Consider the following 23,693-nt stretch of genomic DNA (forward strand, 5'->3'; position numbering starts at 1 on the left):
GACATTCGCTATGCTGTGCCCTTGACAGTCTTGACCCTTAGCCACTGACAGGTATGAAGGTGATTGAATGTTGTCCTAGAGACCGACAGTTGTGGAGGCCTGCCAGCTCACAGTCGAAAAAAAAAATTACCGTCGTCACAACACATTTTCTGTCATTTTTTTGCCAATGAACTTGTGCTAACAGCAGAAACTTTTGTACTGAATAGAATTTTGCGCAGTTACTGCAAAAAAAAGCCTGCAGTTTTACAGACAAATACTGCGAAACAGGAGAAAAATCTGCCCTTGCGAGAAAACGGCAAAACGTTTTCTTATTTTCAACACGGTTCTGTCGCTTTTTTCGACAGCAGGCACTGTTCCCATTTATTGAAGGCATTGGCCTAGCACGATTTGTTATCACCTTGCCATGCATACTCATTCTACATCCTAACTTGGCAGTCTTGATTTTTAACTCAGCTCTTTCAACTCCTTCCCCTTTATATGCCCTATTCCCTACTACAGGGTATAGCAAACAGGTGCCTTCCTCTCGTTAACGTCACCGCCTTTTCTTCCCCAATCTCTCTATCTCTTGCTCTATGATACATTGGTGCAGGTTAATTCAAGCTGAGGAATTACACAATTCAGCAGTAAATTCTTTGCAGTAGCCCTGCATGGAAAAAAAATCGCCTTAGTCGCGTTCCATTAACTTATGACCGTGGCGACACGCAGGGCTCTCTTGGGGCTAAATGCCGTCTGTTTCGTTTTCATAAGCAGTGACTGAAAACATCAGCAGTCACTTGCTTGCATAACAGTAAGCTGCATTTAAGAGTGAGTTGTGCTTTCGTCGAGGTGCCGTCCGCAATGGTATGACCAAGTTAGGCTTGAGCCAAACTCTCGTCAGGAATGGAGTATGGCTGCCACTACCGCTACCTCCTCTCTGTTGGCGGCGAATGTTCTGGAAGTTATTACTCTTTATCTGGTGCACTCTCTCAATAACGGAGTACCCAGCCAGAGTACGCTCACTTAGCCGACTTTCCTGTTTTTTGCTGCTCCTTATTGTTGATAAACACATTAGTTCTGTTCTTGGATTTCTTTTTTAATGTGACATCAGTGAAAGCCTCATTGAGAGAAAAAAAATGAGTCGTCAGTCATAAAGTTTCCCCATTGGTTAGAAGGAAGTGACGTCACCAAACCGGATAATTCCGGTTATCTCGAGGAGAAGTGACGTCATAAAAGGGGATAATTCTCATTGGCTGGAGGGAAGTGACGCCACCAAAACGGAAGTGAGATCACTTCCTGTGAAGGCACCAACAGCTTCTAGCTATCGCATTGAAAACACATGAAGTAATTAAGTGTCTCTGTGAATTTTGCAACAACTGTTTTGCAGCAACGCATAAGAAATAGCCTACGACATGAAGAAATTTCTCAGAAGGTTCTTAGATGCCTGGCGGCTGGCTGGTCATGCTGCTAGTGCGAAGAAAATTGTTTTTGGTTGAATAGCGCCTTTAAAAGTATTGTTTCCAATTCCCAACCGTCAAAATTTATATTGACTTTTCTCATGCCATTATGAATGAATGAATAAAAGTTTGTTTAGACAGACAAGATACAAAAAGAAGGTGGCCTTTCTAGGAAGATGACAAAAAGGCCTGACAAGTGTCAGTACCTTTTTCTTAAACACAACACCAAAGCGTACAGTGTAAGAAAAAACATGGTGGATTGAAATACACTGAAACAGATGGTAAAAGCGATGCATAATACACAGGAACTGAAAAAAGAGTGCAATGCGAGAGTAAAAAATAAATAACGGGCACTGAGCGCAAAATACGATAACGAAATAGTCTTTCTGCAAAGAAAATGGTGTCTGGAAAGTATATAATTTCTCATCGCATCACTTAGGCCAGCGCAAGCGGTCACCACCCTTTCAGGTAATACTGGACACAAGAAGAAGAAACGGAAGAAGACCAGATACATAGCCCCTAGGGTGTGGCACACCGGCAGTACCCTCATGGCTAGTCAGCGAGCAAACGCGGGTGGATCCCCCACTAATCGCCGTCGTTCCATCCTGGCCGCTGCCCACAGACCTTGCCCACTTGACCAGCCTGGTAGCGACACGCCTTCCGCGACGTCCAAGAAGCCTTCGGTGAGCTCCACCGATGATCCTCGAAACGTCTCTGCCTCCTTACGAGTCGACGACGGCGCCGCTCTTTCTGAAACCTCGCGAGCCTCATCGGGACATGTCGTCCTGGTCCCGGCCACAGATGACACCAGTGAGGCTTCTTCGCAGAGCGACTTCCGCTTCCGCGTTTCCAGGAGGCACACAGAGTGGATGATAGCCGAAGACCTGGCAGCCGTGTTCGGCAGCGGCCGCTTCCAGCTGGAGGCTCTCCTCTGCGCCGCGGGCGCCTACTTCGTCATGCTCTGCCACAACCTCCTCCATGGTGTTCTAGCACCACACGTCGACCACTGGTGCCGTCCTGCCGCCGAGTACGCCAACCTGACGCCGGCGAGGTGGCGTGCCATCAGCGAGCCGCTGGACGACCAGGACCTGCCTCAGCGTTGCGAGCGCTTCATGCCCCCGCTGTCCATCATGGCACGCAACCGGTCCAGGATGCCTTGCGACGGCCTGTACTACGACGTGTCGGAGCACGGCCGAACCATTGTCAGCGACTGGAACCTCGTGTGTGACCGCCGTTGGCTGGTGTCCGCATCGTTCGTGTTCTACATGGGCGGCGCCATGCTGGGTACCCTGGCCGCCGGCCGCATGGCAGACAAGGTCGGCCGTAGACCTGCCGTCCTGGTAGCTGTCTTCGGCCTGCTGAGCTGCGGCTTGGGTGTCTGCTTCGCCAACACGTTCACGGCATTCTCGCTGCTTCGATTCGGCGTGTCGGCGTCCGCCTGCGGTGTCCAGGCTACCACGTACGTTCTTCTATTCGAGGTCACCGCTCGGCCAAGCCGGGCGTTGTACTGCTGCCTGGTCACTGGAGTCGGCTTGGCCGCCGGGCCACTATGCGTCTACGCACTGGGCGCGTTCAGCCGGAGCTGGGTGGCAACGCAGGCTATCATCATGGTCCCTACTTCCCTGTTGGGCGTCGCGGTCATCTACTCTACCGAAGAGTCGCCGCGCTGGCTTCTGGCCACGTGGGACCTGAAGGGCGCCGAACGAGTCGTGCTCCGAGCCGCCAGCCTCAACCGAGTCGATGCCGACACAGCCTTGAAGATTTGGAGAGCCTTGACAAGTCAGGTGCTGCACGGCCCACCGCCCTCCAAGAAGGATATGGCGATGCCGGACCACCAAGGCTACAGCCGCCTCTGGTGCTCGCCTCTGCTGAGGCCCGTTGTCGTCGTGCTCTACTGGTGTTGGTCTGTCGCGATCCTCTCTTACTACAGTCACGTCCTGATGCGGACCAATTTCGGTGACACCGACCTCCCTTTGAGCTGTGGCGTCGCCATAATCCAGGTGCCGGCGTCTGTGGTCACTTACAGGTCTATGCGCCGGCTTGGACGCAGGTCTACTCTGTGGTTACTGCTCTGCCTTCTAAGCCTCGTCTCTGGCGGGGCCGCCGTCATGTTGTCCGTGAGAGGGCACCGGTATCCAGCCGTCGTCTTTCTGTACGGATTGACCGGTGTCCTGCTCAACCAATTCGTCATGCTGCTGTTCGCGTACAGCGTTGAGGTGTTCCCCACAGCCAGTCGAGGCTTGGCGGTGTTCACAGCGAACTTCTGGGGTAGGCTGGGTGCCGCGTCGGCGCCGGCACTGATCGGACTACTGGACGTCTTGGGGCTGGGCGGAGCTGTCCCCGAGATGGCCGTGCTAAGCCTAATGGCTGCGATCACCGGTCTTGGGGCGCTTTCGCTGCCCGAGACTAAATCACCTGTCGTCTTGGAGAGGCTGGAGGAAGAGATGGACGCTGTGAAGCAGACTGTGCGCCCCAAGCGACCGGTCGGCACCGCGAAGCCTGCCGCAAAATGAATCTTCGTGTTCGACCGTTGCTTGTCATGTACGTCACAAGGACCGTGTATTTTATAACGCTGTCAAATGTTACCTCTTATTTTCATCTGGTTGCCATAGAAAAATATTTTTTTCCCTGAAAACCCACATTCCCATAATTCGTCGCACGCTTGCTGACTACATTTGTTTAATAGTTTGTTTCTCAGGATCAAAAAACCATCGCTGAGGTACTGAAGTTCTGCAGCGTTGAAAGTGGTTTGCTTAAGTATAAATTGCAGGCTTTAGCAGATTCTCGATCGGTAGCGGGCGGCCATTGAATTGTTAAGGTCTGAGCTGCTTGTCAACCCGTTTAGAAAAGCTGGACTTCCTGAACTTAATTTACCGTTGGATTTGAAGCCGCTGCGATTCATGCGTGAATCTGTGAAGTCGCATCGCTGGGACCAATCTGCTGGGACGTACCGTTACATGAGCGCCAGACGTGGCATATAATTTTTCAGGTAACTTCCAGGCAATAAAACTCTCGTCGATGCCATAAAATAGAGTAAAAATCTTTATTTTTATTCATTATACATGTGTGAAAGTCTACGTGTATATGTGTGGTGAAGAATTGAAAGAGAAAAATTTTTCTATTCAGCTTCCAGTTTAAGTTAAAGGGAACCCGCACATTTAGGTTTAGAACCCAACCGGTTCCAAACAAACCGTTTTCTGTCAACTCTGACAACATGTAATAATACGCAGCACACCACACTGCCGCGAAGGTTTGTGCTTTTATATGCGATTTTCATATCTCACCGGGCACATGGCCTCATCACTTTGGTATACGCGAGATGCGACCACAGCGTTCAGGAACTGCCAAGTTCGTGCGCAGCATTTTCTACGTGTTCGAGATATCCGTACGTGTTATCACTGCTCTACAAAATCTCGCTGCCGTCTTTAAACCGAGGACGGCCGAGAGCGGTGGATTTTTGCTTTCTGGCCACCGCCAGGCCCATTTCCTGTTATCACCGCCTTCGTGTTGTCCGTGGCCACAAGTTGGCTTAATTGTTTGCATTCATCGCCACCTTCATTGTGCGTCGTCTGCGACCATGCCTACCGTCACCCTCCATGACAACTCACACTACTGCCGGCTTTATATGTTATGCCTATATCAGCCTGTATGTGGACTGTACCGGACAAACAATTACATCGAGATATCTCGCTCACGTAGTGATCTCCACCGCTCAGTCTAAAAAAAAATCGTACCCAGAAAACGACAAGATATTTTGTCGTAACGAGAAAATTTTCCGTAGTATCGCAATATTTTTCTTTAGCGAAGTAGTCTTTCTGTGGTATTTCGCTTTAGTTGTGTCATTACTACAAAAGGACAGCACAATACTAGAGAAAAATTTGTTGTTATTGCAAATTAATGGGAAAAATACTACAAAAACTTCTTGTGACGACGGAATACTTTCCGTTCTGTTTATCGACGGGGAGTCGGCCGCCGCTGCGTTCTCTCTAAATAGCTCCCATCAAAAGTGGGGAGAGAGGTGAACGCGGCCATTACCTTGGTTCACTCGTAAGTACTCGCGGTGTTCAGAGCGCTACCGCTTCTGCTAGACCGTGACCAGACGCAATTGCTCGTGCCTCAGCACCCTATACACTCTGCCTCCGCTGCCCCCCCCCCCCCCCCCCCTACCGTCGTTCTCCGAAACGCGCTCGCGCGAAACTCTTCGAATTGAGCGAGAAAATCGTCGCTCGTTCCGAAAAGAGGACTACGTACCGTTCCTCTTGGAACGCTATAGGGAGCGGGAACGCGGGAACGCGCGTATGGGAGCGGCGTAAACCTCCTTACGCAAACACACACACACGCGCACCAGCATACGAGGGAACGCACACATAAAAACAGTGACGTGCTTCGACTCTGTTCGGCCATAATTAATAACTCGAGCGCGCCGTACCTATAATTGAGGCCTCGTCGTTTGCCCATATGGTTTATTCATTTTCCAGGCTCAACCTCCTCGCACACTTTCGAGCTCTCGCTCGGCTCGCGACGATTGCCGTCATTCCCTCGATTGCTGGAAGACTCCCCCTCCTCTCCATTCCTTCCCATTTCCCTTCCCCAACATCGCTTTTCCCTGGGTTCGTCCCGAAAAGTTGGGTGCAGCGCGCCAGGTTGAGTCAGCCGTGACTGAGCCTGTCACTGGCATGGAAGACACACGCGCTACCTAATCTTTACTTGTATATTCCATGTGTCCCAGATCTTTTTTTCGACGCTTGACGCAGTCTCTTCCCTCGTAACGTTTTGCTATCCGCCCCGCTCTTACGCAACTTTCATAACCGAAACGCTCGCCAAGGTGTGCAGATTAAACTTTGCTTCCCTTAACATTAGCAGTGCTTTAGCATTATTGCACAGTCGCTACCCTCCTCGGAATGGGCTGTTTCAGCGCTAACCGCCCCTCTACCCTCTCCCGTCGCTCCGAAAGAGCCACTCCACTTTGCATGTGCGCACAGGTGGTGCTTTAATTAAGCCAGTAAGCGCCCCCCCCCCCCCCCCCCCCGCCCCTCCATTTCCTACGCACCACGACAGTGCCACATTCCTTCGCCTGAAGAATCCGTGACAGCTGGTGTTTAGAGCACGCTGTTCGGAGCGTACGTGCGGAGCCTGCGAGTTACGCAGTAATGGGATCTCCGGACAACTTCGTACTGCCGCGTGATTACTTTCGCGCGAGGCGAAACTGTTACCCAATGTGCCACCTCGGGCTCCCAGTGCTACGCGCGCGCTGCCGCAAGCTTACATACTTAGTAGCGACGGTAACTTCTAGAGAGACGCAGCTGTGCGATTCCTGCCGAAGGTATAGAGTCAACGTCTCCGTTGGATATCCTGTTCGCCCTAATCAATTTAGCCCTCATCTACTTCATTCCAGTTGAAGATTGTCTAAGGGTCGCTAATACGGGAATAATAATAATAATAATAATAATAATAATAATAATAATAATAATAATAATAATAATAATAATAATAATAATAATAATAATAATAATAATAATAATAATAATAATAATAGGTTTGGGGGAAAGGAAATGGCGCAGTATCGGTCTCGCTTATCGGCGGACATCTGAACCACGCCGTAAGAGAATGGATAAAGGAGGGAGTGAAAGAAAAAAGGAAGACAGAAGTGCCGTAGTGGAGGGCTCCGGAATAATTTCGACCACCTGGGGATCTTTAACGTGCAGTGACACCGCACAGCACACGGGCGCCTTTTGCGTTTCGCCTCCATAAAAACTCAGCCGCCGCGGTCGGGTTCGAACCCGGGAGCTCCGGATCAGTAGCCGAGCGGCCTAACCACTGATCCACCGCGGTGGGGAATCACTGAGAAAAAGTGGCAGGGTTTTGGAGAGAGAGAGAAAGCAATTTAATGAAAGGTGTAGAGGTCGGCCGGCGGCAAGGTGACCCTGGCCTCCTACTCCACACTGGGGAAATGGGAGAAGGAGAAAGTAAAAGGAGAGTTAGGGTGCTAACGTAGTTAAACCGAGTAGACTTGCGGAAGGAAATGTTTAGCCTAGTTGAGTCATGGTTTTGCTTTGCTGGTGCGTGAGCTCGTCTGGCGGCGATATTAGTATTATTTATTTATTTTTGTTTACAGATACTGCGATCTAGTACAGATCATAGCAGAGTGGGAAAAAACAAACAAAATACACGCATATAAACACTCAAATTCAAAACATTTGCAGGCACTTTTCAAGCATCAGTAAAGAATTATGATTAACAGTCTCGGTATTAAGTTTATTCCATTCAGTAATTGTCCTCGGGTAGTTGTATTAGTTGATGAAGAGCGCGATCTGCACTGCACAGCGCCAGAATGTGCTGCATTTTAACACGAGGCGTGATTGACCACCCGCCGCGGTGGCTCAGTGGTTAATGCGCTCGGCTACTGATCCGGAGTTCCCGGGTTCGAACCCGACCGCTGCGGCTGCGTTTTTATGGAGGCAAAACGCTAAGGCGCCCGTGTGCTGTGCGATGTCAGTGCACGTTAAAGATCCCCAGGTGGTCGAAATTATTCTGGAGCCCTCCACTACGGCACCTCTTTCTTCCTTTCTTCTCTCACTCCCCCCTTTATCCCCTCCCTTACGGCGCGGTTCAGATGTCCAACAATATATGCGACAGATACTGCGCCATTTCCTTTCCCCAAAAACAATTATTATTATTATTATTATTATATTATTGTTATTATTATTATTATTATTATTATTATTATTATTATTATTATTATTATTATTATTATTATTATTATTATTATTATTATTATTATTATTATTATTATTATTATTATTATTATTATTATTATTATTATTATTATTATTATTATTATTATTATTATTCACTGCGACGATAGCATAGTGCTCTCGTTAAGTGGCCAGCGAAGCCGATCTGTTCACGCCGCCGTCGGCTCGAATCCCATTCGCGATAATATTTATTTATTTATAGTTTGGCCAAAGTCTTCCTCTTGGTCAAGCTTCGCACAAACTCTGAGAGCCGGTTTGACTTCGTGAAGTAGTGCTTTAGAACTAAAAATGAACGACTGAACAAAATTACCAGGATGTTCAATCTCACCGCGCAATTAAGAACTCACATCGATGGGCACATCAATCGCCCCTAAATAAATCGCCTACTGGCGTACTTAACATTGCCCAGAGATAGAGCTGCATTTGACTGTATAAAGTACCTTCTCGATTACTCCCACCCCTGGCACGCATAACTCACAACTCGCATCGATAACTTGATAGCCTGCAGAATCACCTGGATAACACATTGACGTATCTGGTGATTTAATGTGGCAGTTTTTGATCGCGACCAACTTCTTCCACGGTTCCACAAGTGTGTGTGGGGGGAGGGGGGGGGAAAGGGGGGGATGGCTAATGTTATACGACCATACTCTTGAAAACTAACATAACAAACAAATGATAATAATAATTGGTTTTTGGGGGAAAGGAAATGGCGCAGTATCTGTCTCATATATCATTGGACACCTGAACCACGCCGTAAGGGAAGGGATAAAGGAGGGAGTGAAAGAAGAAAGGAAGAAGAGGTGCCGTAGTGGAGGGCTCCGGAATAATTTCGACCACCTGGGGATCTTTAACGTGCACTGACATCGCACAGCGCACGGGCGCCTTAGCGTTTTTCCTCCATAAAAACGCAGCCGCCGCGGTCGGGTTCGAACCCGGGAACTCCGGATCAGTAGTCGAGCGCCCTAAGCACTGACCCACCGCGGCGGGGCTAACAAACAAATGAAAAACCGCGGAACAGTGTTTCGTGTAGCCTTTGTATAACTTTACGCGCAACTGCCGTGGCCACAGGAATCGAACTCGGGAACTCGCGTTTCAACGGCAGCGTGTCGAAGACGCCTGTTCAATTATCGCAGCGAGCGCCTTCGCGCCGCTCTGCAGGCAAATTCGGCGCGGTAGCGTCAAGCGGAGGTACGGAGCCTAGGCCTAACGCCGTCTCGCGTTTCTTATTCCTTCTTCCTTCACCTCCTTCGGGAGAGTCTGAGCTCAACTTCGAGTGCACCGTCTGCCTCTTTCCCTCTTCCCTCATTCCCATCTATCCCTTCTCGCCATACCTATCAGTCCTAATTAATGCGCGCGAACGCTATTCCGCGATCGCGATTCCTAATTGCGTTCGCCGCGCGGGGAGCGCAGCCGTTTAGTCCGTTCCCGCTTCCCCACGAACTATACCCCCTCCCCCTCAGCCTTCCAGTCCCCTTTGTGTGTATATCGAGAGTCGGTCGACTCACTATGGAGACTCGTGTGAGAGCGAGGGCTCTAATCTCGTCCCGTCGCGGGACGGAATCGCGCTCTCGTTTAGGAATGCCGAGTTACGCAAACCTTGCGTCACGACTTGCTCGAAGCGCGCGCAACCTCACGCACACACACGCGCACACCAACACGCATGCACACACATACACATACACAAACGCAACACACGCACAACCGCTCATACACATGTACGATATCTTTCTCACGCACAGATGCACGCACACACTGAGAGGCATGGTGTTCTGGAGCGGACTATTGATTGCTTAGGGAAAAGCAGCCCTCTGTTATTCCAGGCATACGCACCGCCTGATATTGCAATTGCTTGCCGGACGAACGCACGCTAGTTCCATGATCGTGGACGTGAGATCGCTTTGATCGCTATTGACCGGCGGTCTTTCGCAAGCAAAACAATACCGTCCCCGAACTTGGAGGCTGGCGATAAGGCTCTGATGGATTGTCTCCTTCGTTCCACGCACGATAGAGACGGCCAATTAAACGGCTGGTGCGAATGGCGAGTCGGACAATGGGACAGTCGGCCAAAGCCTTACAAGCGCGAGCGAGCGTGGCCGGCTTGGTGATGAGTACTATTTGCCTGCTTTCTGTGTTGCTTGCAAGCTGGATAAGCTCTTGGCGCTGTTTAATCGATGAAAGGAAGCGACAATAGAGAAGGCGAAGGCAGCCTTCTTTCAGCAGTTTCCCTTAATACGTAGCTGCGGTACCGAATTCTTCGCTGATTTGTTTTGTTTGTTTTTCGCTGAAGGTTGTGGTCGAGAGCAGCTCTGAGAGAGCATTGTCAAAATGTAAATGTTGACAACACGCGGCTCATTAACATGGATTTCAGTTCAGGTTAGCTTTTGCTCTCGTAGAATCAATAGTTCGCGTAATGTTTTTCGAACGTACTACTATTTGTTTCCCCGGGCGGCTGTGGTTTTAAATCACGGTGTCACTGCACTTGCATAACATGCCTTCGTTGACAATAGGAGACTACCCTTATAAAAATGGTCTATAGACAGTCTATAGACTTTTTATTGACTCTATTGCTTTCCTATAGATATATCTTTCTGTCTATTCATAGTCTATAGACTGTTTATAGACAAATGTGTACTAAAAGTGTATGGCCGTAAATCTATAGATTGTCTAATGACTGTCTATAGGATTTGTATTGCCTATAGATTATCGTTTAGGGTTTGTCTGTAGAGAGGCTATAGACATTATAAACAGAAGTCTATGGACAGTCTATAGACTGTCTAAATAAATTTTTGTTAGGGTACGCTTCTCTCTTGGACACGAAGAGTGCCAGCTGCCGGAAACAAGGGGCAACGTCTGCAATGCAGACGATTCAAGAGACGAAAATTATTGCCTTGGCGTGATTACGAGAAGCTTTCGAGAATTGTGCCTTGTCTTTGCCATGTGGAGCTAATGTGTCGCTTCGGAGCGTTAAGCTTTATATACGAATGCCTTGTCCTCGCGCTTTGACCGGTATTTGTTTTTCTACTCTGGCAATGTACTTTTTACTTTGAAAGCTCGTTCACAATTTTGATTCTTCAGTGTCTTTAGTGTTTGTTTGGAGATACTATTTAATGCCCTGCAAACAATAAAGATAAAAATGGCTGTGGTTTAGCTCTCGTAAAACTTGGAGTGACGCGATAGCTACAGCTGGCCGAGTAGAACTCGCTCAGTCGAATTGCAGTTTTTCGCCGCTACGTTTCGCTGGGCGTTCCTCCATCTTCGTCCCACTTGACACGGCGCATGCGCACAGCTGTGGTAGCTCGGTTTCGCCGGCGCGCCGCGCCGCCGGCAGCAGCAGCTGCTCCACACCACGTGACCAACCACGTGACCAGGGGTGGCCACGGTGGCCACGCTGAAGGCTCGAAGAGGTGGCGTAGTGTAGCTATCGCTGCAGTAGTTTGTCCTCACGATCGCTATTCACCATCCTTCTTTGTATCTTCTATGCCCTCTCTTTCGGCTGGCCTGAATGGTCACCGAGAGGAGAGACCTTTGCCTAAGCACAGCCTTTTTGTTGTGTCCGCGCATGCGCAGCCGACGACCCCGTGGAGGAGGTGGAGGTGGCGGCGGTGCGGTGCCAGCCCGAGCGCATCGAGGACCTGTGCAGGGCCACCAAGTTCTCGCGACAGGAGCTGAAGTTCATGTACCAGGGATTCAAGCAGGTATGCACTTCTTCAGTACATACATTTTGGTGCATTGTTCCGAATGCACCTAATGTGCAGTGTGCGCGTGCGAGCTTGACCAGGCAGCTAACAAATAATAGGATAATCTGGGAAAGTATTTCATTTTACGTTAAAATTTATTTATTTTTATTTTATCATACTGTTAGTCCCAATGGGACTGTTACAGGAGTGGATTTATAAGCAAGATACAAATTAACAGACAGTAACACAAGGGTCAGCAATAAGGTTTAAAGAAACAAGTTATTAAAGCATCAATAAACGGTCGAGTGCGGCATAGTTGACGGAAGACCACTTCGCAATTCACATCCAAAGCAGTACAGGCAATTGGCCCAACATTGGAATCCGTATTAGCAAAGGCCGGCCTTACAAAGGAGCAGGACTGAACCATCTTGTTACATTCCTTCATACAGTAATAAACTAGGTACACAACGAGCGGGCAACAACACTAAACCAATAAGAGACTGAAAATGATAATCAGGTCAGGCTTGTTGATAGGACCGATGAGGCTGCGAGCTCAACGAACTTTTCAAATGAAGCCTGCGCAGGCTTTCTGAAGCTGTGCGCTGTGGTAATGATAAAACAGTCAGTGTCAATTTTTCTTTCTTCTAACGATGCTTTCGTGCTATGAGGCCCATAGAAATAGCAGGTTTTGCATTCGTTTCGACCAGTTGCTGGTAATATGAACGAACACAAAACACCATGCAGTGCCCGCGGGCGTTCTCACATATCGCCTTCATTGAAATATGGTCATCAGAGCAGCCGACATCTGTACTGGCGCTCTTCTGCTCAGTATCAGAAAGCCAGAGACTCTTCGGCTTGTCTGGCTGTATTCCGCCTGAACCGCCGTTTCTTTTTTTACTTTTTGTCTGTCCAAATTCTGACTCATGAGAGGTTCTACTATATTCATTCTATTCACGCCCCTTAGGTATCTCTAATTATCGCAATCTACTAATGAAGACGGTTTTCATAAGCAGAGACGGCCTTCTCTAAAACGCGAAGCTGCTGAGGCATTTATTTTTTCAAGCATGCTGTTGGTGCACGAAGCTGACGTATTCATGTATATGAAGGCTAATTGTTAAGCACCTTTTCAATTCATACATTTGTACTTTCGTCATTCATGGAGCAGAGCGGTGATAAAAAATGTTTGTAGTTTTTGATAGTTTCAGCTACCGGCCAAACGTTCTCATTGCGCACCTCAATGGGAATGCAGTTGTGTCGTTATGAGGCATAGCACAGCAAATGTTTTTGATCACCATTGGTGTAAGGCTATTCACTGCGAGTGACCAGCGCCCTTGGCCATTGTGGCTGTGACTGCATTCAAAAAATGCTAACCGTACAAGAGTACACATGTTACCTTGCACACTTCTAAGGTGGCGTGAAGCATTTCGGGATCAGGCCAGTAGCTAGCTAGGGCAGTGGTAATGTTGAACTACATTCGAAGCGTATCTGTTTGGCGTTAACCGACGCGTTGGTATATTTGGCTAAAGCACCAAATCTCCAACTTACCACTTATAAAACAGTTACTCGATACATTTTAAAAACTTTAGAGCAGTAGCTGGTCGTCAGAGTTAAACGCTGCTGTTGTTTTAATATAATCACAACCATCGTCATTTTTCCTGCCATGTTGACAGCGTTGAGCTGTATGAGTAGTGTGTGTACCGCAAGTCTTGATGAAGTGCTTTATGAAACGGCTGAAGATTTCTTAGCCCGAGGTAGTTCTGATATGTCTGATGAGATCTGTAATTTCTGTCCTCTTAACCAGGGATCATAATGTACGGCTGAGTATCCAGAGCATATCTTTGTGGCAATATTGAAAAGAAACAAAAAAAAGAGAAGCTTGGAGCTCTATGTTTCTTAGTGTCATTACGCTCCGAGTCAGATTTTTCATGTTATAAGGCAGTGCAGCCTTTTAATTAACTTCACACACATTGGTTAACTAATTGCTTCTTCTTCTGCCCCACCTGCTTGCATGCGCTGATGCAGGTCTGTCCCACCGGTGTGGTACATGAGAACACCTTCAAGGAAATCTACGCACAGTTCTTCCCACATGGAGGTGATATGTCTTGCCTTACCACATTTTCCTTGTGATACCACTAGACTCGCGACAGAGTCAGGTGATCACACTAAGGATATATACGCAGAGTGTAACCCTACAGTGTGGCCCGCCTGATACTGTTAGTCATTTTAAAATAAGCTTCTTGAGTTAGAAAAGCGCTTTCTTTGGCGCAACATTGGTTAATGTGAATCAGCTTAGACGTGGTACCTAGTAGTCTCGTTAACTAATATTTAATAGTTAACTTTCTGCCTATTATAGTTAGACTCCACATTTATCGTGAGGTTTGTATCCCAACGTAATATCCACATGCGTTTTTATATTTTAGAAACTGCCATTTTCGCCACCGCTGTAGTGCAAAGAATTTTGGAGCCGCACACAGGAGAAACCGAATCCGTGTGGTCCTAAACAATGGCTGATTAAAACTGATAATATTAAATTTTATTCACGCAAATGAAGCTTAGGACAGATTGTTTCATGGCACAAGGTTTTTTTTTCTTTACACAAGGTGAGGTTAAAGACTTATTTTCTAAGTATTTCTCTCCATAGAAGACGAGCCCTAGGCCAAGGAAAAACTTGCACCCATTGTATCATCTATGGGTACCTGGTGGCAGCGGGTATCGAAAATTCCACCTCCGGCATGCGAGGCGGATGCACTAACCACTAGACCACTGCGCTTGTTGATTATAACTGCAGTCATGGCTATTGCAAGTGACGCAGTGCAGCTGTTCATTTCTAGCTCTAGATCGCATCTGACGCAGACGGGAATTCACATTACTGAGCGGATATAAGCAGTGGTTAGTGAAACACCCAAGCATTAATCTCTGCATGCTAACGTCGAACACTGCGGAAGATGAAGAGGTGTGGCGGTGGCTCGTGTATTCCACTCGCAGACGTGAGCCAGTACGCGCACTACCTGTTCCAGGCGTTTGACCAGGACCACAATGGTACGATAACCTTCCAGGTCAGTGACCCCACGTCTACTCTCATTGTTGTTCTGCTTGTGTGTTTTAGAGCGAAAGCACTGTTTAGCACGGTCCCAACCAAAAATTTTATGAGAAGCCTTGGAGTAACTCGGGTAAGCTCCGATTAGTTCAGAGGAGCGTCCCGCAAGCTGCATCCAATGGGAGGAAGCTCAGGTAAGTTCAGAGGAGGATCACTCCAGCTGTTGCCGATAGAAGGGTGACCTTGAGGGTGACCTTGGCCAAACTTAGGATAGCAACATCCTATGTAGAAATGAAATCAATATTGCCGTGACTGGGTTTCTGATATCGTCGCGAGACGTGTCGATGTGTTTAGCTAGATGTGTTTGGCCAACCAGGCGAACACATGCTTTCGCAGGTTTAGTCGATTTAACTGCGTTAAAATCGTACCACTTTTTTCAGTCCGAGTGTTTAAAGTTGCCTTGTCTGTGAGACAACGGAAGGTTGCTAATGGTTACGAAAGGGACTCCAAGGAAAGGCAGATGCAGCAACAGGTGAGAGCTGGGTAGGCGGATGAGTTTAGCACGTTTATCCCGGGAAATGAGGGCCGTTTGCACCGGACAGGATTAATCGGAGTATTATTTGCGATGGTTTTCTTATCCAGTAAACATAGTTGGATTATTGCGGCTGCTGCTGATGTCCATCAGAGGGCGGCTCCGTATCTCAAAACGAAAAGGATAATAAATGTGCCTTCTGATGGACAAATGTATAGATTTGAATTCAGGGCAAAATCCTTATTTGACAAGAAAAGCTGAGGCTGAACAAAAGATTAGGCAGTTTTTTCATGTATTAAAAAAGGACCGCTGTTTATTTCGCATGAAAAATGTTACATGGAAATTGATCGTAAATTGAATTTGGCTTGTATCGATCGATTACCGCATTCTAACGACAAGAACGCTGCTTTTATTTGAAATGAAATTTTGTAGGCTAGAAAAGGCCATAATATGAAATAAAAATGTCGCCACCACCGGCAGATTTCGCAAGTAAAATGCGGTGCGTCGTCGCAGTTTTTTCGCCCGGATCTCGGAGACTATGCTTCACTGCCGTTGACTTCAGCGCTAGTCATGGAGTGTTTTTTTTTTTGGTGTGGACGTCATGAGCTTGAATAGAGATGAGGGAAAATTTTTCAGTTTATTTTGTCAGCAATAAATGCGTCTTTTGCGTCGGATGGATTTTCACCTAACCAGAAAAAATCCCCAGATTCTACTTTTACTGCGAAAAAAAAAAAATAGAATGGAGTTGTCTTCTTCCCTTTTAGGCACCGAAGAACGTCGATCCCTCCTTATGGTTGATGATGATGATGATGATGCCACCGAAATCTCACTGTTCTTGTCTTCAGCTTCGTTTCGAGCTCGTTAACAAGTCTGTGATGATTTCCGAAGCGTCGGCTCTTCTACTCAAGACACAACATTCACGCCGTGCAAAAAAAAAAATGCACAATGCGGGCACATGTTAAGCGCTCAACGATCGATAGTTAATGCTATTGTGTAAGGTTGGTAGGAAACGTTTCATCACATGAGCATTTTCTGGCTTTGCTAATTTTGGCAAACGGTAACAATTCTCAGGATCACCGAATACCATTTTCTTGTAGTGCGATGGAATTAGCAACTGTTGATGTTTTTACCACAAGTGAGGTCACTTCCTGTCTGGGTACACCAGTTCTCTCTAGCCGGTGAGAATACTCCGGTCTGATGACGTCACTCTCCTCCAGGCAGTGGACAAATTTATGACCGACGACGCATTTCCACGCCATGGGATTTGTAATTATAGCACATAAAAAGAACAAATTAAGCAGTGTCATGCGGCCACAGCAGCAAAAACACCAGCAGCAGCGCCATGCTTCGGGAACCCCCTTCGTCGTCGCAGGACTTCGTGGTGGGCCTGTCGGCGCTGTCACGCGGCGCGCCCGTGGACAAGCTCCGGTGGGCGTTCCAGCTGTACGACCTGAACGGCGACGGCATCATCTCGCGAGACGAGATGACGGACATCATCGTCTCCATCCACAGCCTGGTCGGAGCCCACCACGCCCACCCCTCGTCCGGCGCGGGGGGCGGGGCCTCCTCTACGGCGGGGGCAGGAAGCGGAGGGCCAGACGATGACGATCCGGACTCCGTCAGGGACCACGCCAACAGGGTCTTCCAGGTTAGGCGCCTTAACCCTCCAAGTGTCTTCCGCGTCAGGGAAAAAAACGTGTGGGCCTTTACGGCGTTCGGGTCCCGAAATGACAGCTCAAGCACCTGAAGACGTACTACCGTCTTGAATAGAACGATTCGGCGTTTTCATCGGCCATGCCTACTCTTAGTGAAGAATCAGTAACGGCCGTGGTTCTCACGGCCTGGTTCTTGAATTTTCCTGTGCGGCAACCACCACGTGCGTATGGTGGCGAGCCAATTTGCGATTCTCCCCGTGTTTTTTTCTTCGTGCACACAATAAGCAATTATCATTCAGTCCAAGGTTTAAATCTACGCTCAGGGGCACGGTTTGGTTAGAGATTTCGCTGTGGCGCATGCGGTGATATTGGCTAGTTAAAGAACATGCAGCCGATGATACGGTAAATCCACTCAAGGCAGTAATTGATAATCTCATAAAAGTATACTAATCTATAGAGTGATAACTGCTGGGAAGTGAGAATGGGTGATGGGCGAGTGGATGCAGCGAGGTGTCCGTGCTGAAGCTATTTAACAAAACTCGACTAATGAACTGATAATGACTGAATTTCAATCGCACAAGGGCAACTTGGTCAAGGAGCGCCGTGGCTGATCTTTTAGGCCTGCATAATGTAATAATATAAAGGCAATGCTCTTAACAGTATGCGTCACGCAAAGCTCTTGTCGGTTTGAGACTCAAAACCTTATATACCATACCATCTTTGCGGTAAGAACTATTTACAAAGGTATGGCCTGCTTAGACAGAGTGAGCTTGTTTGCGAACTGGCTCATGATCGCTACTATTCGAATAAGGGCGTTTTGGTGACGGAATAATTGCTGGCAACTAGCACGGAACCCACGCTGAACTCTTTCATAAATTACAAAAATTCTAGCGCAGATGTGATAGGGCCTGTAATGCGTGTCTTGAATTGGTCCGATCGGCTTTCGCTCGCGGGGAATGTTCATTCCAGCAAATGGAAGCTCTTGTAAAGAGTGCACCGCCACATACGAATACGGTTTATTTTCGTGTTTGTACAAAACATGGGGAGATGGAAGAAAAAGCTGCTGAACAGCAACTTGACAGGCTCCCATCCCCCTTGTTTACATAGGCAACAGCAGCTCATACAATATACATATACAGATCAGCATACACACACACACACAAAAAAAACACGTTTTGATAGATATTTTATACATCACTAAAATTGGTGAAAGACAATTTCCGTGAAATGTATAAGTACGAAACGCAGTGTAAGTATGCATGATTGAAAATACTTCAAGGATTTGAAAGAACAGCAGTTATAAAACCGAACAGAAGAATTAACAGGTACACAGAGCATACAGATCAAACCTGAGAAAAAAAAATTCCATAAAACGTAGTGCATAGGTAGTACAATTGTAGCATTTGAGAAAGAAAAAAAAAAGAAAAAAGTCATTACCGTTTTTTCAACCCTATTTCTAAACAACTAAAGGAATAAATCTCTGAATTCTGTTTTCGAAATGCTCATCACATCAATTTCTTTGCGAAAAAAAATAATTTAATACACTTGGTACTGTGTGTCGTAACATTTGTTCACCATAATTAGTGCGGTTACGATGAACTTCCCAGAGCTCAGGATGTCTAGTTGTATAATAATAGGTATTCATTTGCAAGTTTGCCAGATTAGTTATGAGATTAATGCCTTGTTTGTTTTCATCCCTTAACTTTTTACAAAGATGATAGTTATACAAGTTCTCTATGTTAATTAGTCTAAATTTTCTAAGCAAGCTGTCTACTGAGTAGTCTGGTGAAGAATCTGCAATAATCCGGATTACTTTATTTTGCATTACCATCAGTTTCCTGATATTTGTTGAGATTGCCTTGCCCCGCACTAAAAAGCAGTAACTTATGCGCGATAAAAACAGTGAATGATAAATTAGCAGTCTTGTGCTTACAGTAAATAGGTCTCGATGCCTGTAGATTAATCCTATAGTGCGAGCTAGGGTCGTGATAACATGAATAGCGTGCGAGTCCCACAGCATGTGCTCTGAAAAAAATTACGCCTAGAGTTTTAAATTCTGTCACAATTTCTATTGGCTGACACTGTATTTGAAGAATATTATTTGGAACAATGTCTCTGCCTTTCGCTCGGAAAATGACTGCTTTAGTTTTTTTAGGTATTAATAACCAAGCCGTTGCAGGAACACCAATCATGAAGTTTGCTTAAAGCGTTGTTTGCATGATTAACAAGTTTTCCGTAATCGTCACATTCTAGAAACAGGCTGGTGTCATCTGCGTAGATCAGGAATCTCGTATCATCATCGATGTTAACAACATCGTTTATGTAAATATTAAATAAATAAAGGCCCAAAATGCTGCCCTGAGGGACACCAAACGAAGTACATTTAAATGTGGAGGTGCTGTTGTTTACTGAAAGAGACTGCATGCGAGTACTAAGGTATGATTCCATTAACTTCAAGGCAACACCACGAATTTCGTAGAATTCTAATTTTCTCAGCAAAATAACCCGGTTAAGAGAATCAAAAGCCTTTGTAAAGTCTATAAAAACTCCCAGTACGTATCGTTTTTCTTCAAGTTTTTTTAGAATGAACTCTTTTTGATTAAGCAGGAGAAGTTCGGTGGAACAATGTTTCCTAAAACCGTATTGACAGTCAAGCAGGATGTTATGTTTATCTGTAAATAAAACCAGACGTGAGTGGATGGCGTTTTCAAGCACTTTGTAAAAAATTGGTGAAATTGAAATTGGTCTGTAATTTGCTAAATTATTTTTGTCACCTTTTTTGTGTAGAACACAAACCTTTGCGCACTGTAGCTGTGCTGGAAATAAAAAAAATAGCTACTCTTATAGAGGTAGAGCCAGCTTGTAGAGGCGCGGATGCTTAGGAACGGGCGATGCCGAACAAATGATCTAAACGTTATGGTAATTAATTAATGCTGCTGGAAATATTGAACACATATCTTCATCAGTGCAGTGAGACTGTTCGCGGCACGGACCCGATAGACGTATGGAGATCCGCAGCTTCCACTACTGCGCTATAGCAAGGGCTTGGTGATCAGCACATACAAGCCCCGTAAATCTGGACAAACAGTTCTATTTCGCCCGACTGCCACCATTAGCCGCGTGGCTTTGAATACTCTAACTCATAGTAGCACCTGCCACTACCGAATTTCAAAGACGACACTTTTAACTTCCATCTACCTATCCATTCACTGCGGCAAATTCGTATGCTCGGCACATCTCTGATTTTCTATGGCCGTCAGCAACAGTTGGTTGAGAACGCAGTAAGATTTCTACCTACCTATTGCCTACCTATTCTGTACCTTTCTATACTTATTTCTTCAAATTTCACAACGAAGACGAAGTGTCGGCCGTGATAATCACCATATTCGCGCAGTATCTGCCGGAACTCTAGTTTTCTTAAAATTACAAGTTTATTACATCCCCATTGAGTTACTCGGTGTTCGCTACAGACTGCCAACAGATGGCGCTAGTTAGTTGTTTGAGGCCAGGACTGGAGTTTTGAGGACTAAGAAGTATAGAGTCAGGTACCAGGGGATAGACACTTTGTGCATTGCGTGCGGAGAGGAGGAGGAAACGGCTGAACACTTGATACTTTTCTGTAAAGGGCTTCACCCTACAGTGGAAGGCAGCGGGGCTGACTTACCCAAGGCATTGGGGTTTAGGGATAGTGAAGGGAAAGTGGATTTTAAGAGGTTAGAAGTAACCAAGCGAAGGTTATCTGATTGGTGGCTAAAAGCAAGACAGGAGTAAAATTTCACAAGACATGGCTAGGTGGCTTGAGCCACCGCCCGATGTAAAGGGTTCAGCCGTATCCATCCATCCATCCATCCATCCAAGGAAAGCTGGGCATACACATCATGTGAAAACTGTGCCCACTTAAATTGAAACTTCTATTAGCGATAACATATACGTAACATACTATGCCACCTCTGTCAAGGCCGCTTCATTCCTTTCTTCTCTCATACTGGCTTTTCCCATCTGGATCAGAGAGGAGATGCCTGCTTGGTCTCACAGCGCGCACTTCTCATCAAACATGGTCCCCGCTTCACGTCATGCGGTCTACGTCACTGGGCGTAACCGACGCGAACGCCAATGTTTCTGCTGTTAAGGCCACGTAACCGTGACTCCATACCTTGGAGGAGACGTGCATACGATGTGCTAGGGACTGTGACGCAATCGAAGGGAGGCTGAGAGCACTTCAGAGAAACTGGCCTCAAAGCAAGCCGCCGCTACTGCTTCTTCACTCCGTTGCGCAAAGGGATGGGCGCCGTAGTGACGTAAGAGGCTGCTACCATGAACGTACGGCAGGACACAGTGAAAGCGAAGTGCGTGTAGCAAGCGAGTTTGCGAAATCACGTGCATATCGGCCACTTCCCCTTCAACGCGAGCATGTCTGTCTGTCTGTTGTTGCCAGGAAGAAAGAAAAGGAAAGTGCTCGGGCCTGCCCACTGGCTCAAGCCCAGCCACAATCGCTACCACGTGCAGATAGTAGGAGAGTTGAAAGATGGGATAGAAAGACAGGATAGTAAAGACGCGCTAAAGACACACCCGCGAGCGTGACACCGCTAGCGTCTCTTTTAGTGTGACACTTTTCTGCCAACATCCCAGCTGGCGTGCCATGAGCGTATAAAGACTTTCGCCTTAAAAGAGACGCTAGCGGTGTCATGCTCGCGAGCGTCTCTTTTAAGGCGAAAGCCTTTATACGCTTATGGCTCGCCAGCGGGGATGTTCGCAGAAAAGTGTCACACTATAGCTGTCCACCAAACTGGCGACGTCATCAAAATAAAACAGAATAAAAAGCAAAAAACATAAAAGTTAATGGAAATAAAAATTTAAAAATCAAAATAAATAAAAAATAGAAAAATGAAATACAATAGGAGATAAAAACAGAAAAATTGAAATTAAAAATAACATTAGAAAGTAATAATAAAATAACAGAATTTTTTTCCCAAAATACAACGCGTACTGGCGTCGTGGAAAAAACCCGCTCTCTAGAAAGTTCCATGCTTTCGCATTCCTGCACGTAAACAGGTTTAAGTGCCCTCAGAAAATTTTCTTTGTCCCCTCTTTTGCGTAAATATTTAGCGCAGGCTGCGGAATGCCGGTGCAACCGTCGTGCGTTCTTGACGAACGCGTCTCACCTTCTCATATGATTCTCGTTGTTTAGTAAGCAGTGTGGTGAGGTCCTCAAGGACAGTCGGCGCGTTGATTTTAGCAGTACTTTCGTTTCCACGAGAACCACTTGCCACAACTCGTCACCTCCAAGGGCAGACTTTAAAGTTGACATAGGAGAAGCCTAGCTTGAAGTTTTCTTGGTGTTTCCTTGCTTCTTTACCTTAGCATTCTTAAAAGCAAACCCGGCTTAGTTGCCTAACCACGCCCAGACAAACTTAAAATTTGTCTGTACGTGGGTCTTCGTGTTTTCACTAGAGTAAGTCAGGACTGAAGCGCACTCATTGCGCGAGAACTTCGTTGTGCCACGTGCGCTGGCACTAGTGTTGTTTGGTTAGCTTTAGCTTTTCTTGTGAACTCTGGCAGATATCAAAGGAGGTTTTTCGTTGCTGCTTGTCGCTATGAAGTGATGCAAGCGGGGAAATATTCCGCGAAGGGGATAGCTTGTGACTTGTCTTTCACATGATTACGCAGAAACTGGACCTGAATCAAGATGGAGTTGTGACTATAGACGAGTTCATCGAAACCTGCTTAAAGGTGAGTCACCGAGGGATGCTCTTGTACGTACGCTATTTTTAAATATATAATGATCTCAATAGTTTATGACAGAACACTCCTAGCATGGTAGTAAATAGCTGCATGCAGTAAGAATTTGTTTTATTATCTTCACGGCCATAAATCCACCCTTTATTGTAAACTGTTTTTTGCCCAGCCTGTCGATACAGCCCACTATCCATTGTCCCCAATGACGAACGAACGAAAGAGCGAGCTACTAACTAACTAACTAACTAACTAACTAACTAACTAACTAACTAACTAACTAACTAACTAACTAACTAACTAACTAACTAACTAACTAACTAACTAACTAATCAACTATCTAACTAACTAACTAACCAACCAACTAACTAACTAACTAATTAACTAATTAATTAATTAATTAGCTAACTAACTAGCTAACTAACTAGCTAAATAACTAACTAACTAACCAACGAACTAACTAACTAACTAGCTAGCTAGCTAGTTAACTAACGAACCTACTGACTGACTGACTAACTAACTAACTAAATAACTAATTGTCTAACTAACTAACTGGTTAGCTATTTTTATATAAACTAACTAATTAACTGGTTAGCTACCTTGATAGCAAATAAATAAATCACGAACTCATTAGTTGTGTCACTCACCTACAAACTAGCTCAATACCTCTCTCGTACCAACTAACCCTTTATGTTATTCACTAACGTACTCACTCAGTGACTCACTAATTCTGTCAATAGGCTGTTAAATCACTTACTCCCTCCCAACTCATACACTAACTCGCAAGCTACTTCGTCACCCGCCTAGTACCCCAACAATTTACCCATTGTGTCAGCTTCTCGCTAACTAATTCACTACATCACTTGTT

At 46.3% G+C, this 23,693-nt stretch overlaps 2 protein-coding genes across 2 annotated transcripts in view; both read left to right on the forward strand.

Annotated features, from left to right (window-relative positions):
• The window catches only part of LOC144133304 (A-type potassium channel modulatory protein KCNIP1-like), a 135,112-nt gene that overhangs the window by 106,678 nt on the left and 4,741 nt on the right, over positions 1-23,693 (forward strand). The window contains exons 2-6 of the mRNA XM_077666296.1: positions 11,759-11,886; positions 13,891-13,960; positions 14,854-14,924; positions 16,810-17,085; positions 22,760-22,822. Of these exons, the coding sequence (XP_077522422.1) occupies positions 11,759-11,886; positions 13,891-13,960; positions 14,854-14,924; positions 16,810-17,085; positions 22,760-22,822 (608 nt within the window). The remainder of the gene's footprint in view (positions 1-11,758; positions 11,887-13,890; positions 13,961-14,853; positions 14,925-16,809; positions 17,086-22,759; positions 22,823-23,693) is intronic.
• On the forward strand, positions 1,982-3,978 carry LOC144133678 (solute carrier family 22 member 12-like). Its single transcript, XM_077666829.1, has one exon. It carries the CDS (start codon positions 1,982-1,984, stop codon positions 3,944-3,946), a length of 1,965 nt encoding a protein of 654 aa, XP_077522955.1. The 3' UTR covers positions 3,947-3,978.

Source organism: Amblyomma americanum, chromosome 5, assembly GCF_052857255.1.
Source record: "Amblyomma americanum isolate KBUSLIRL-KWMA chromosome 5, ASM5285725v1, whole genome shotgun sequence".
Taxonomy (NCBI): domain Eukaryota; kingdom Metazoa; phylum Arthropoda; class Arachnida; order Ixodida; family Ixodidae; genus Amblyomma; species Amblyomma americanum.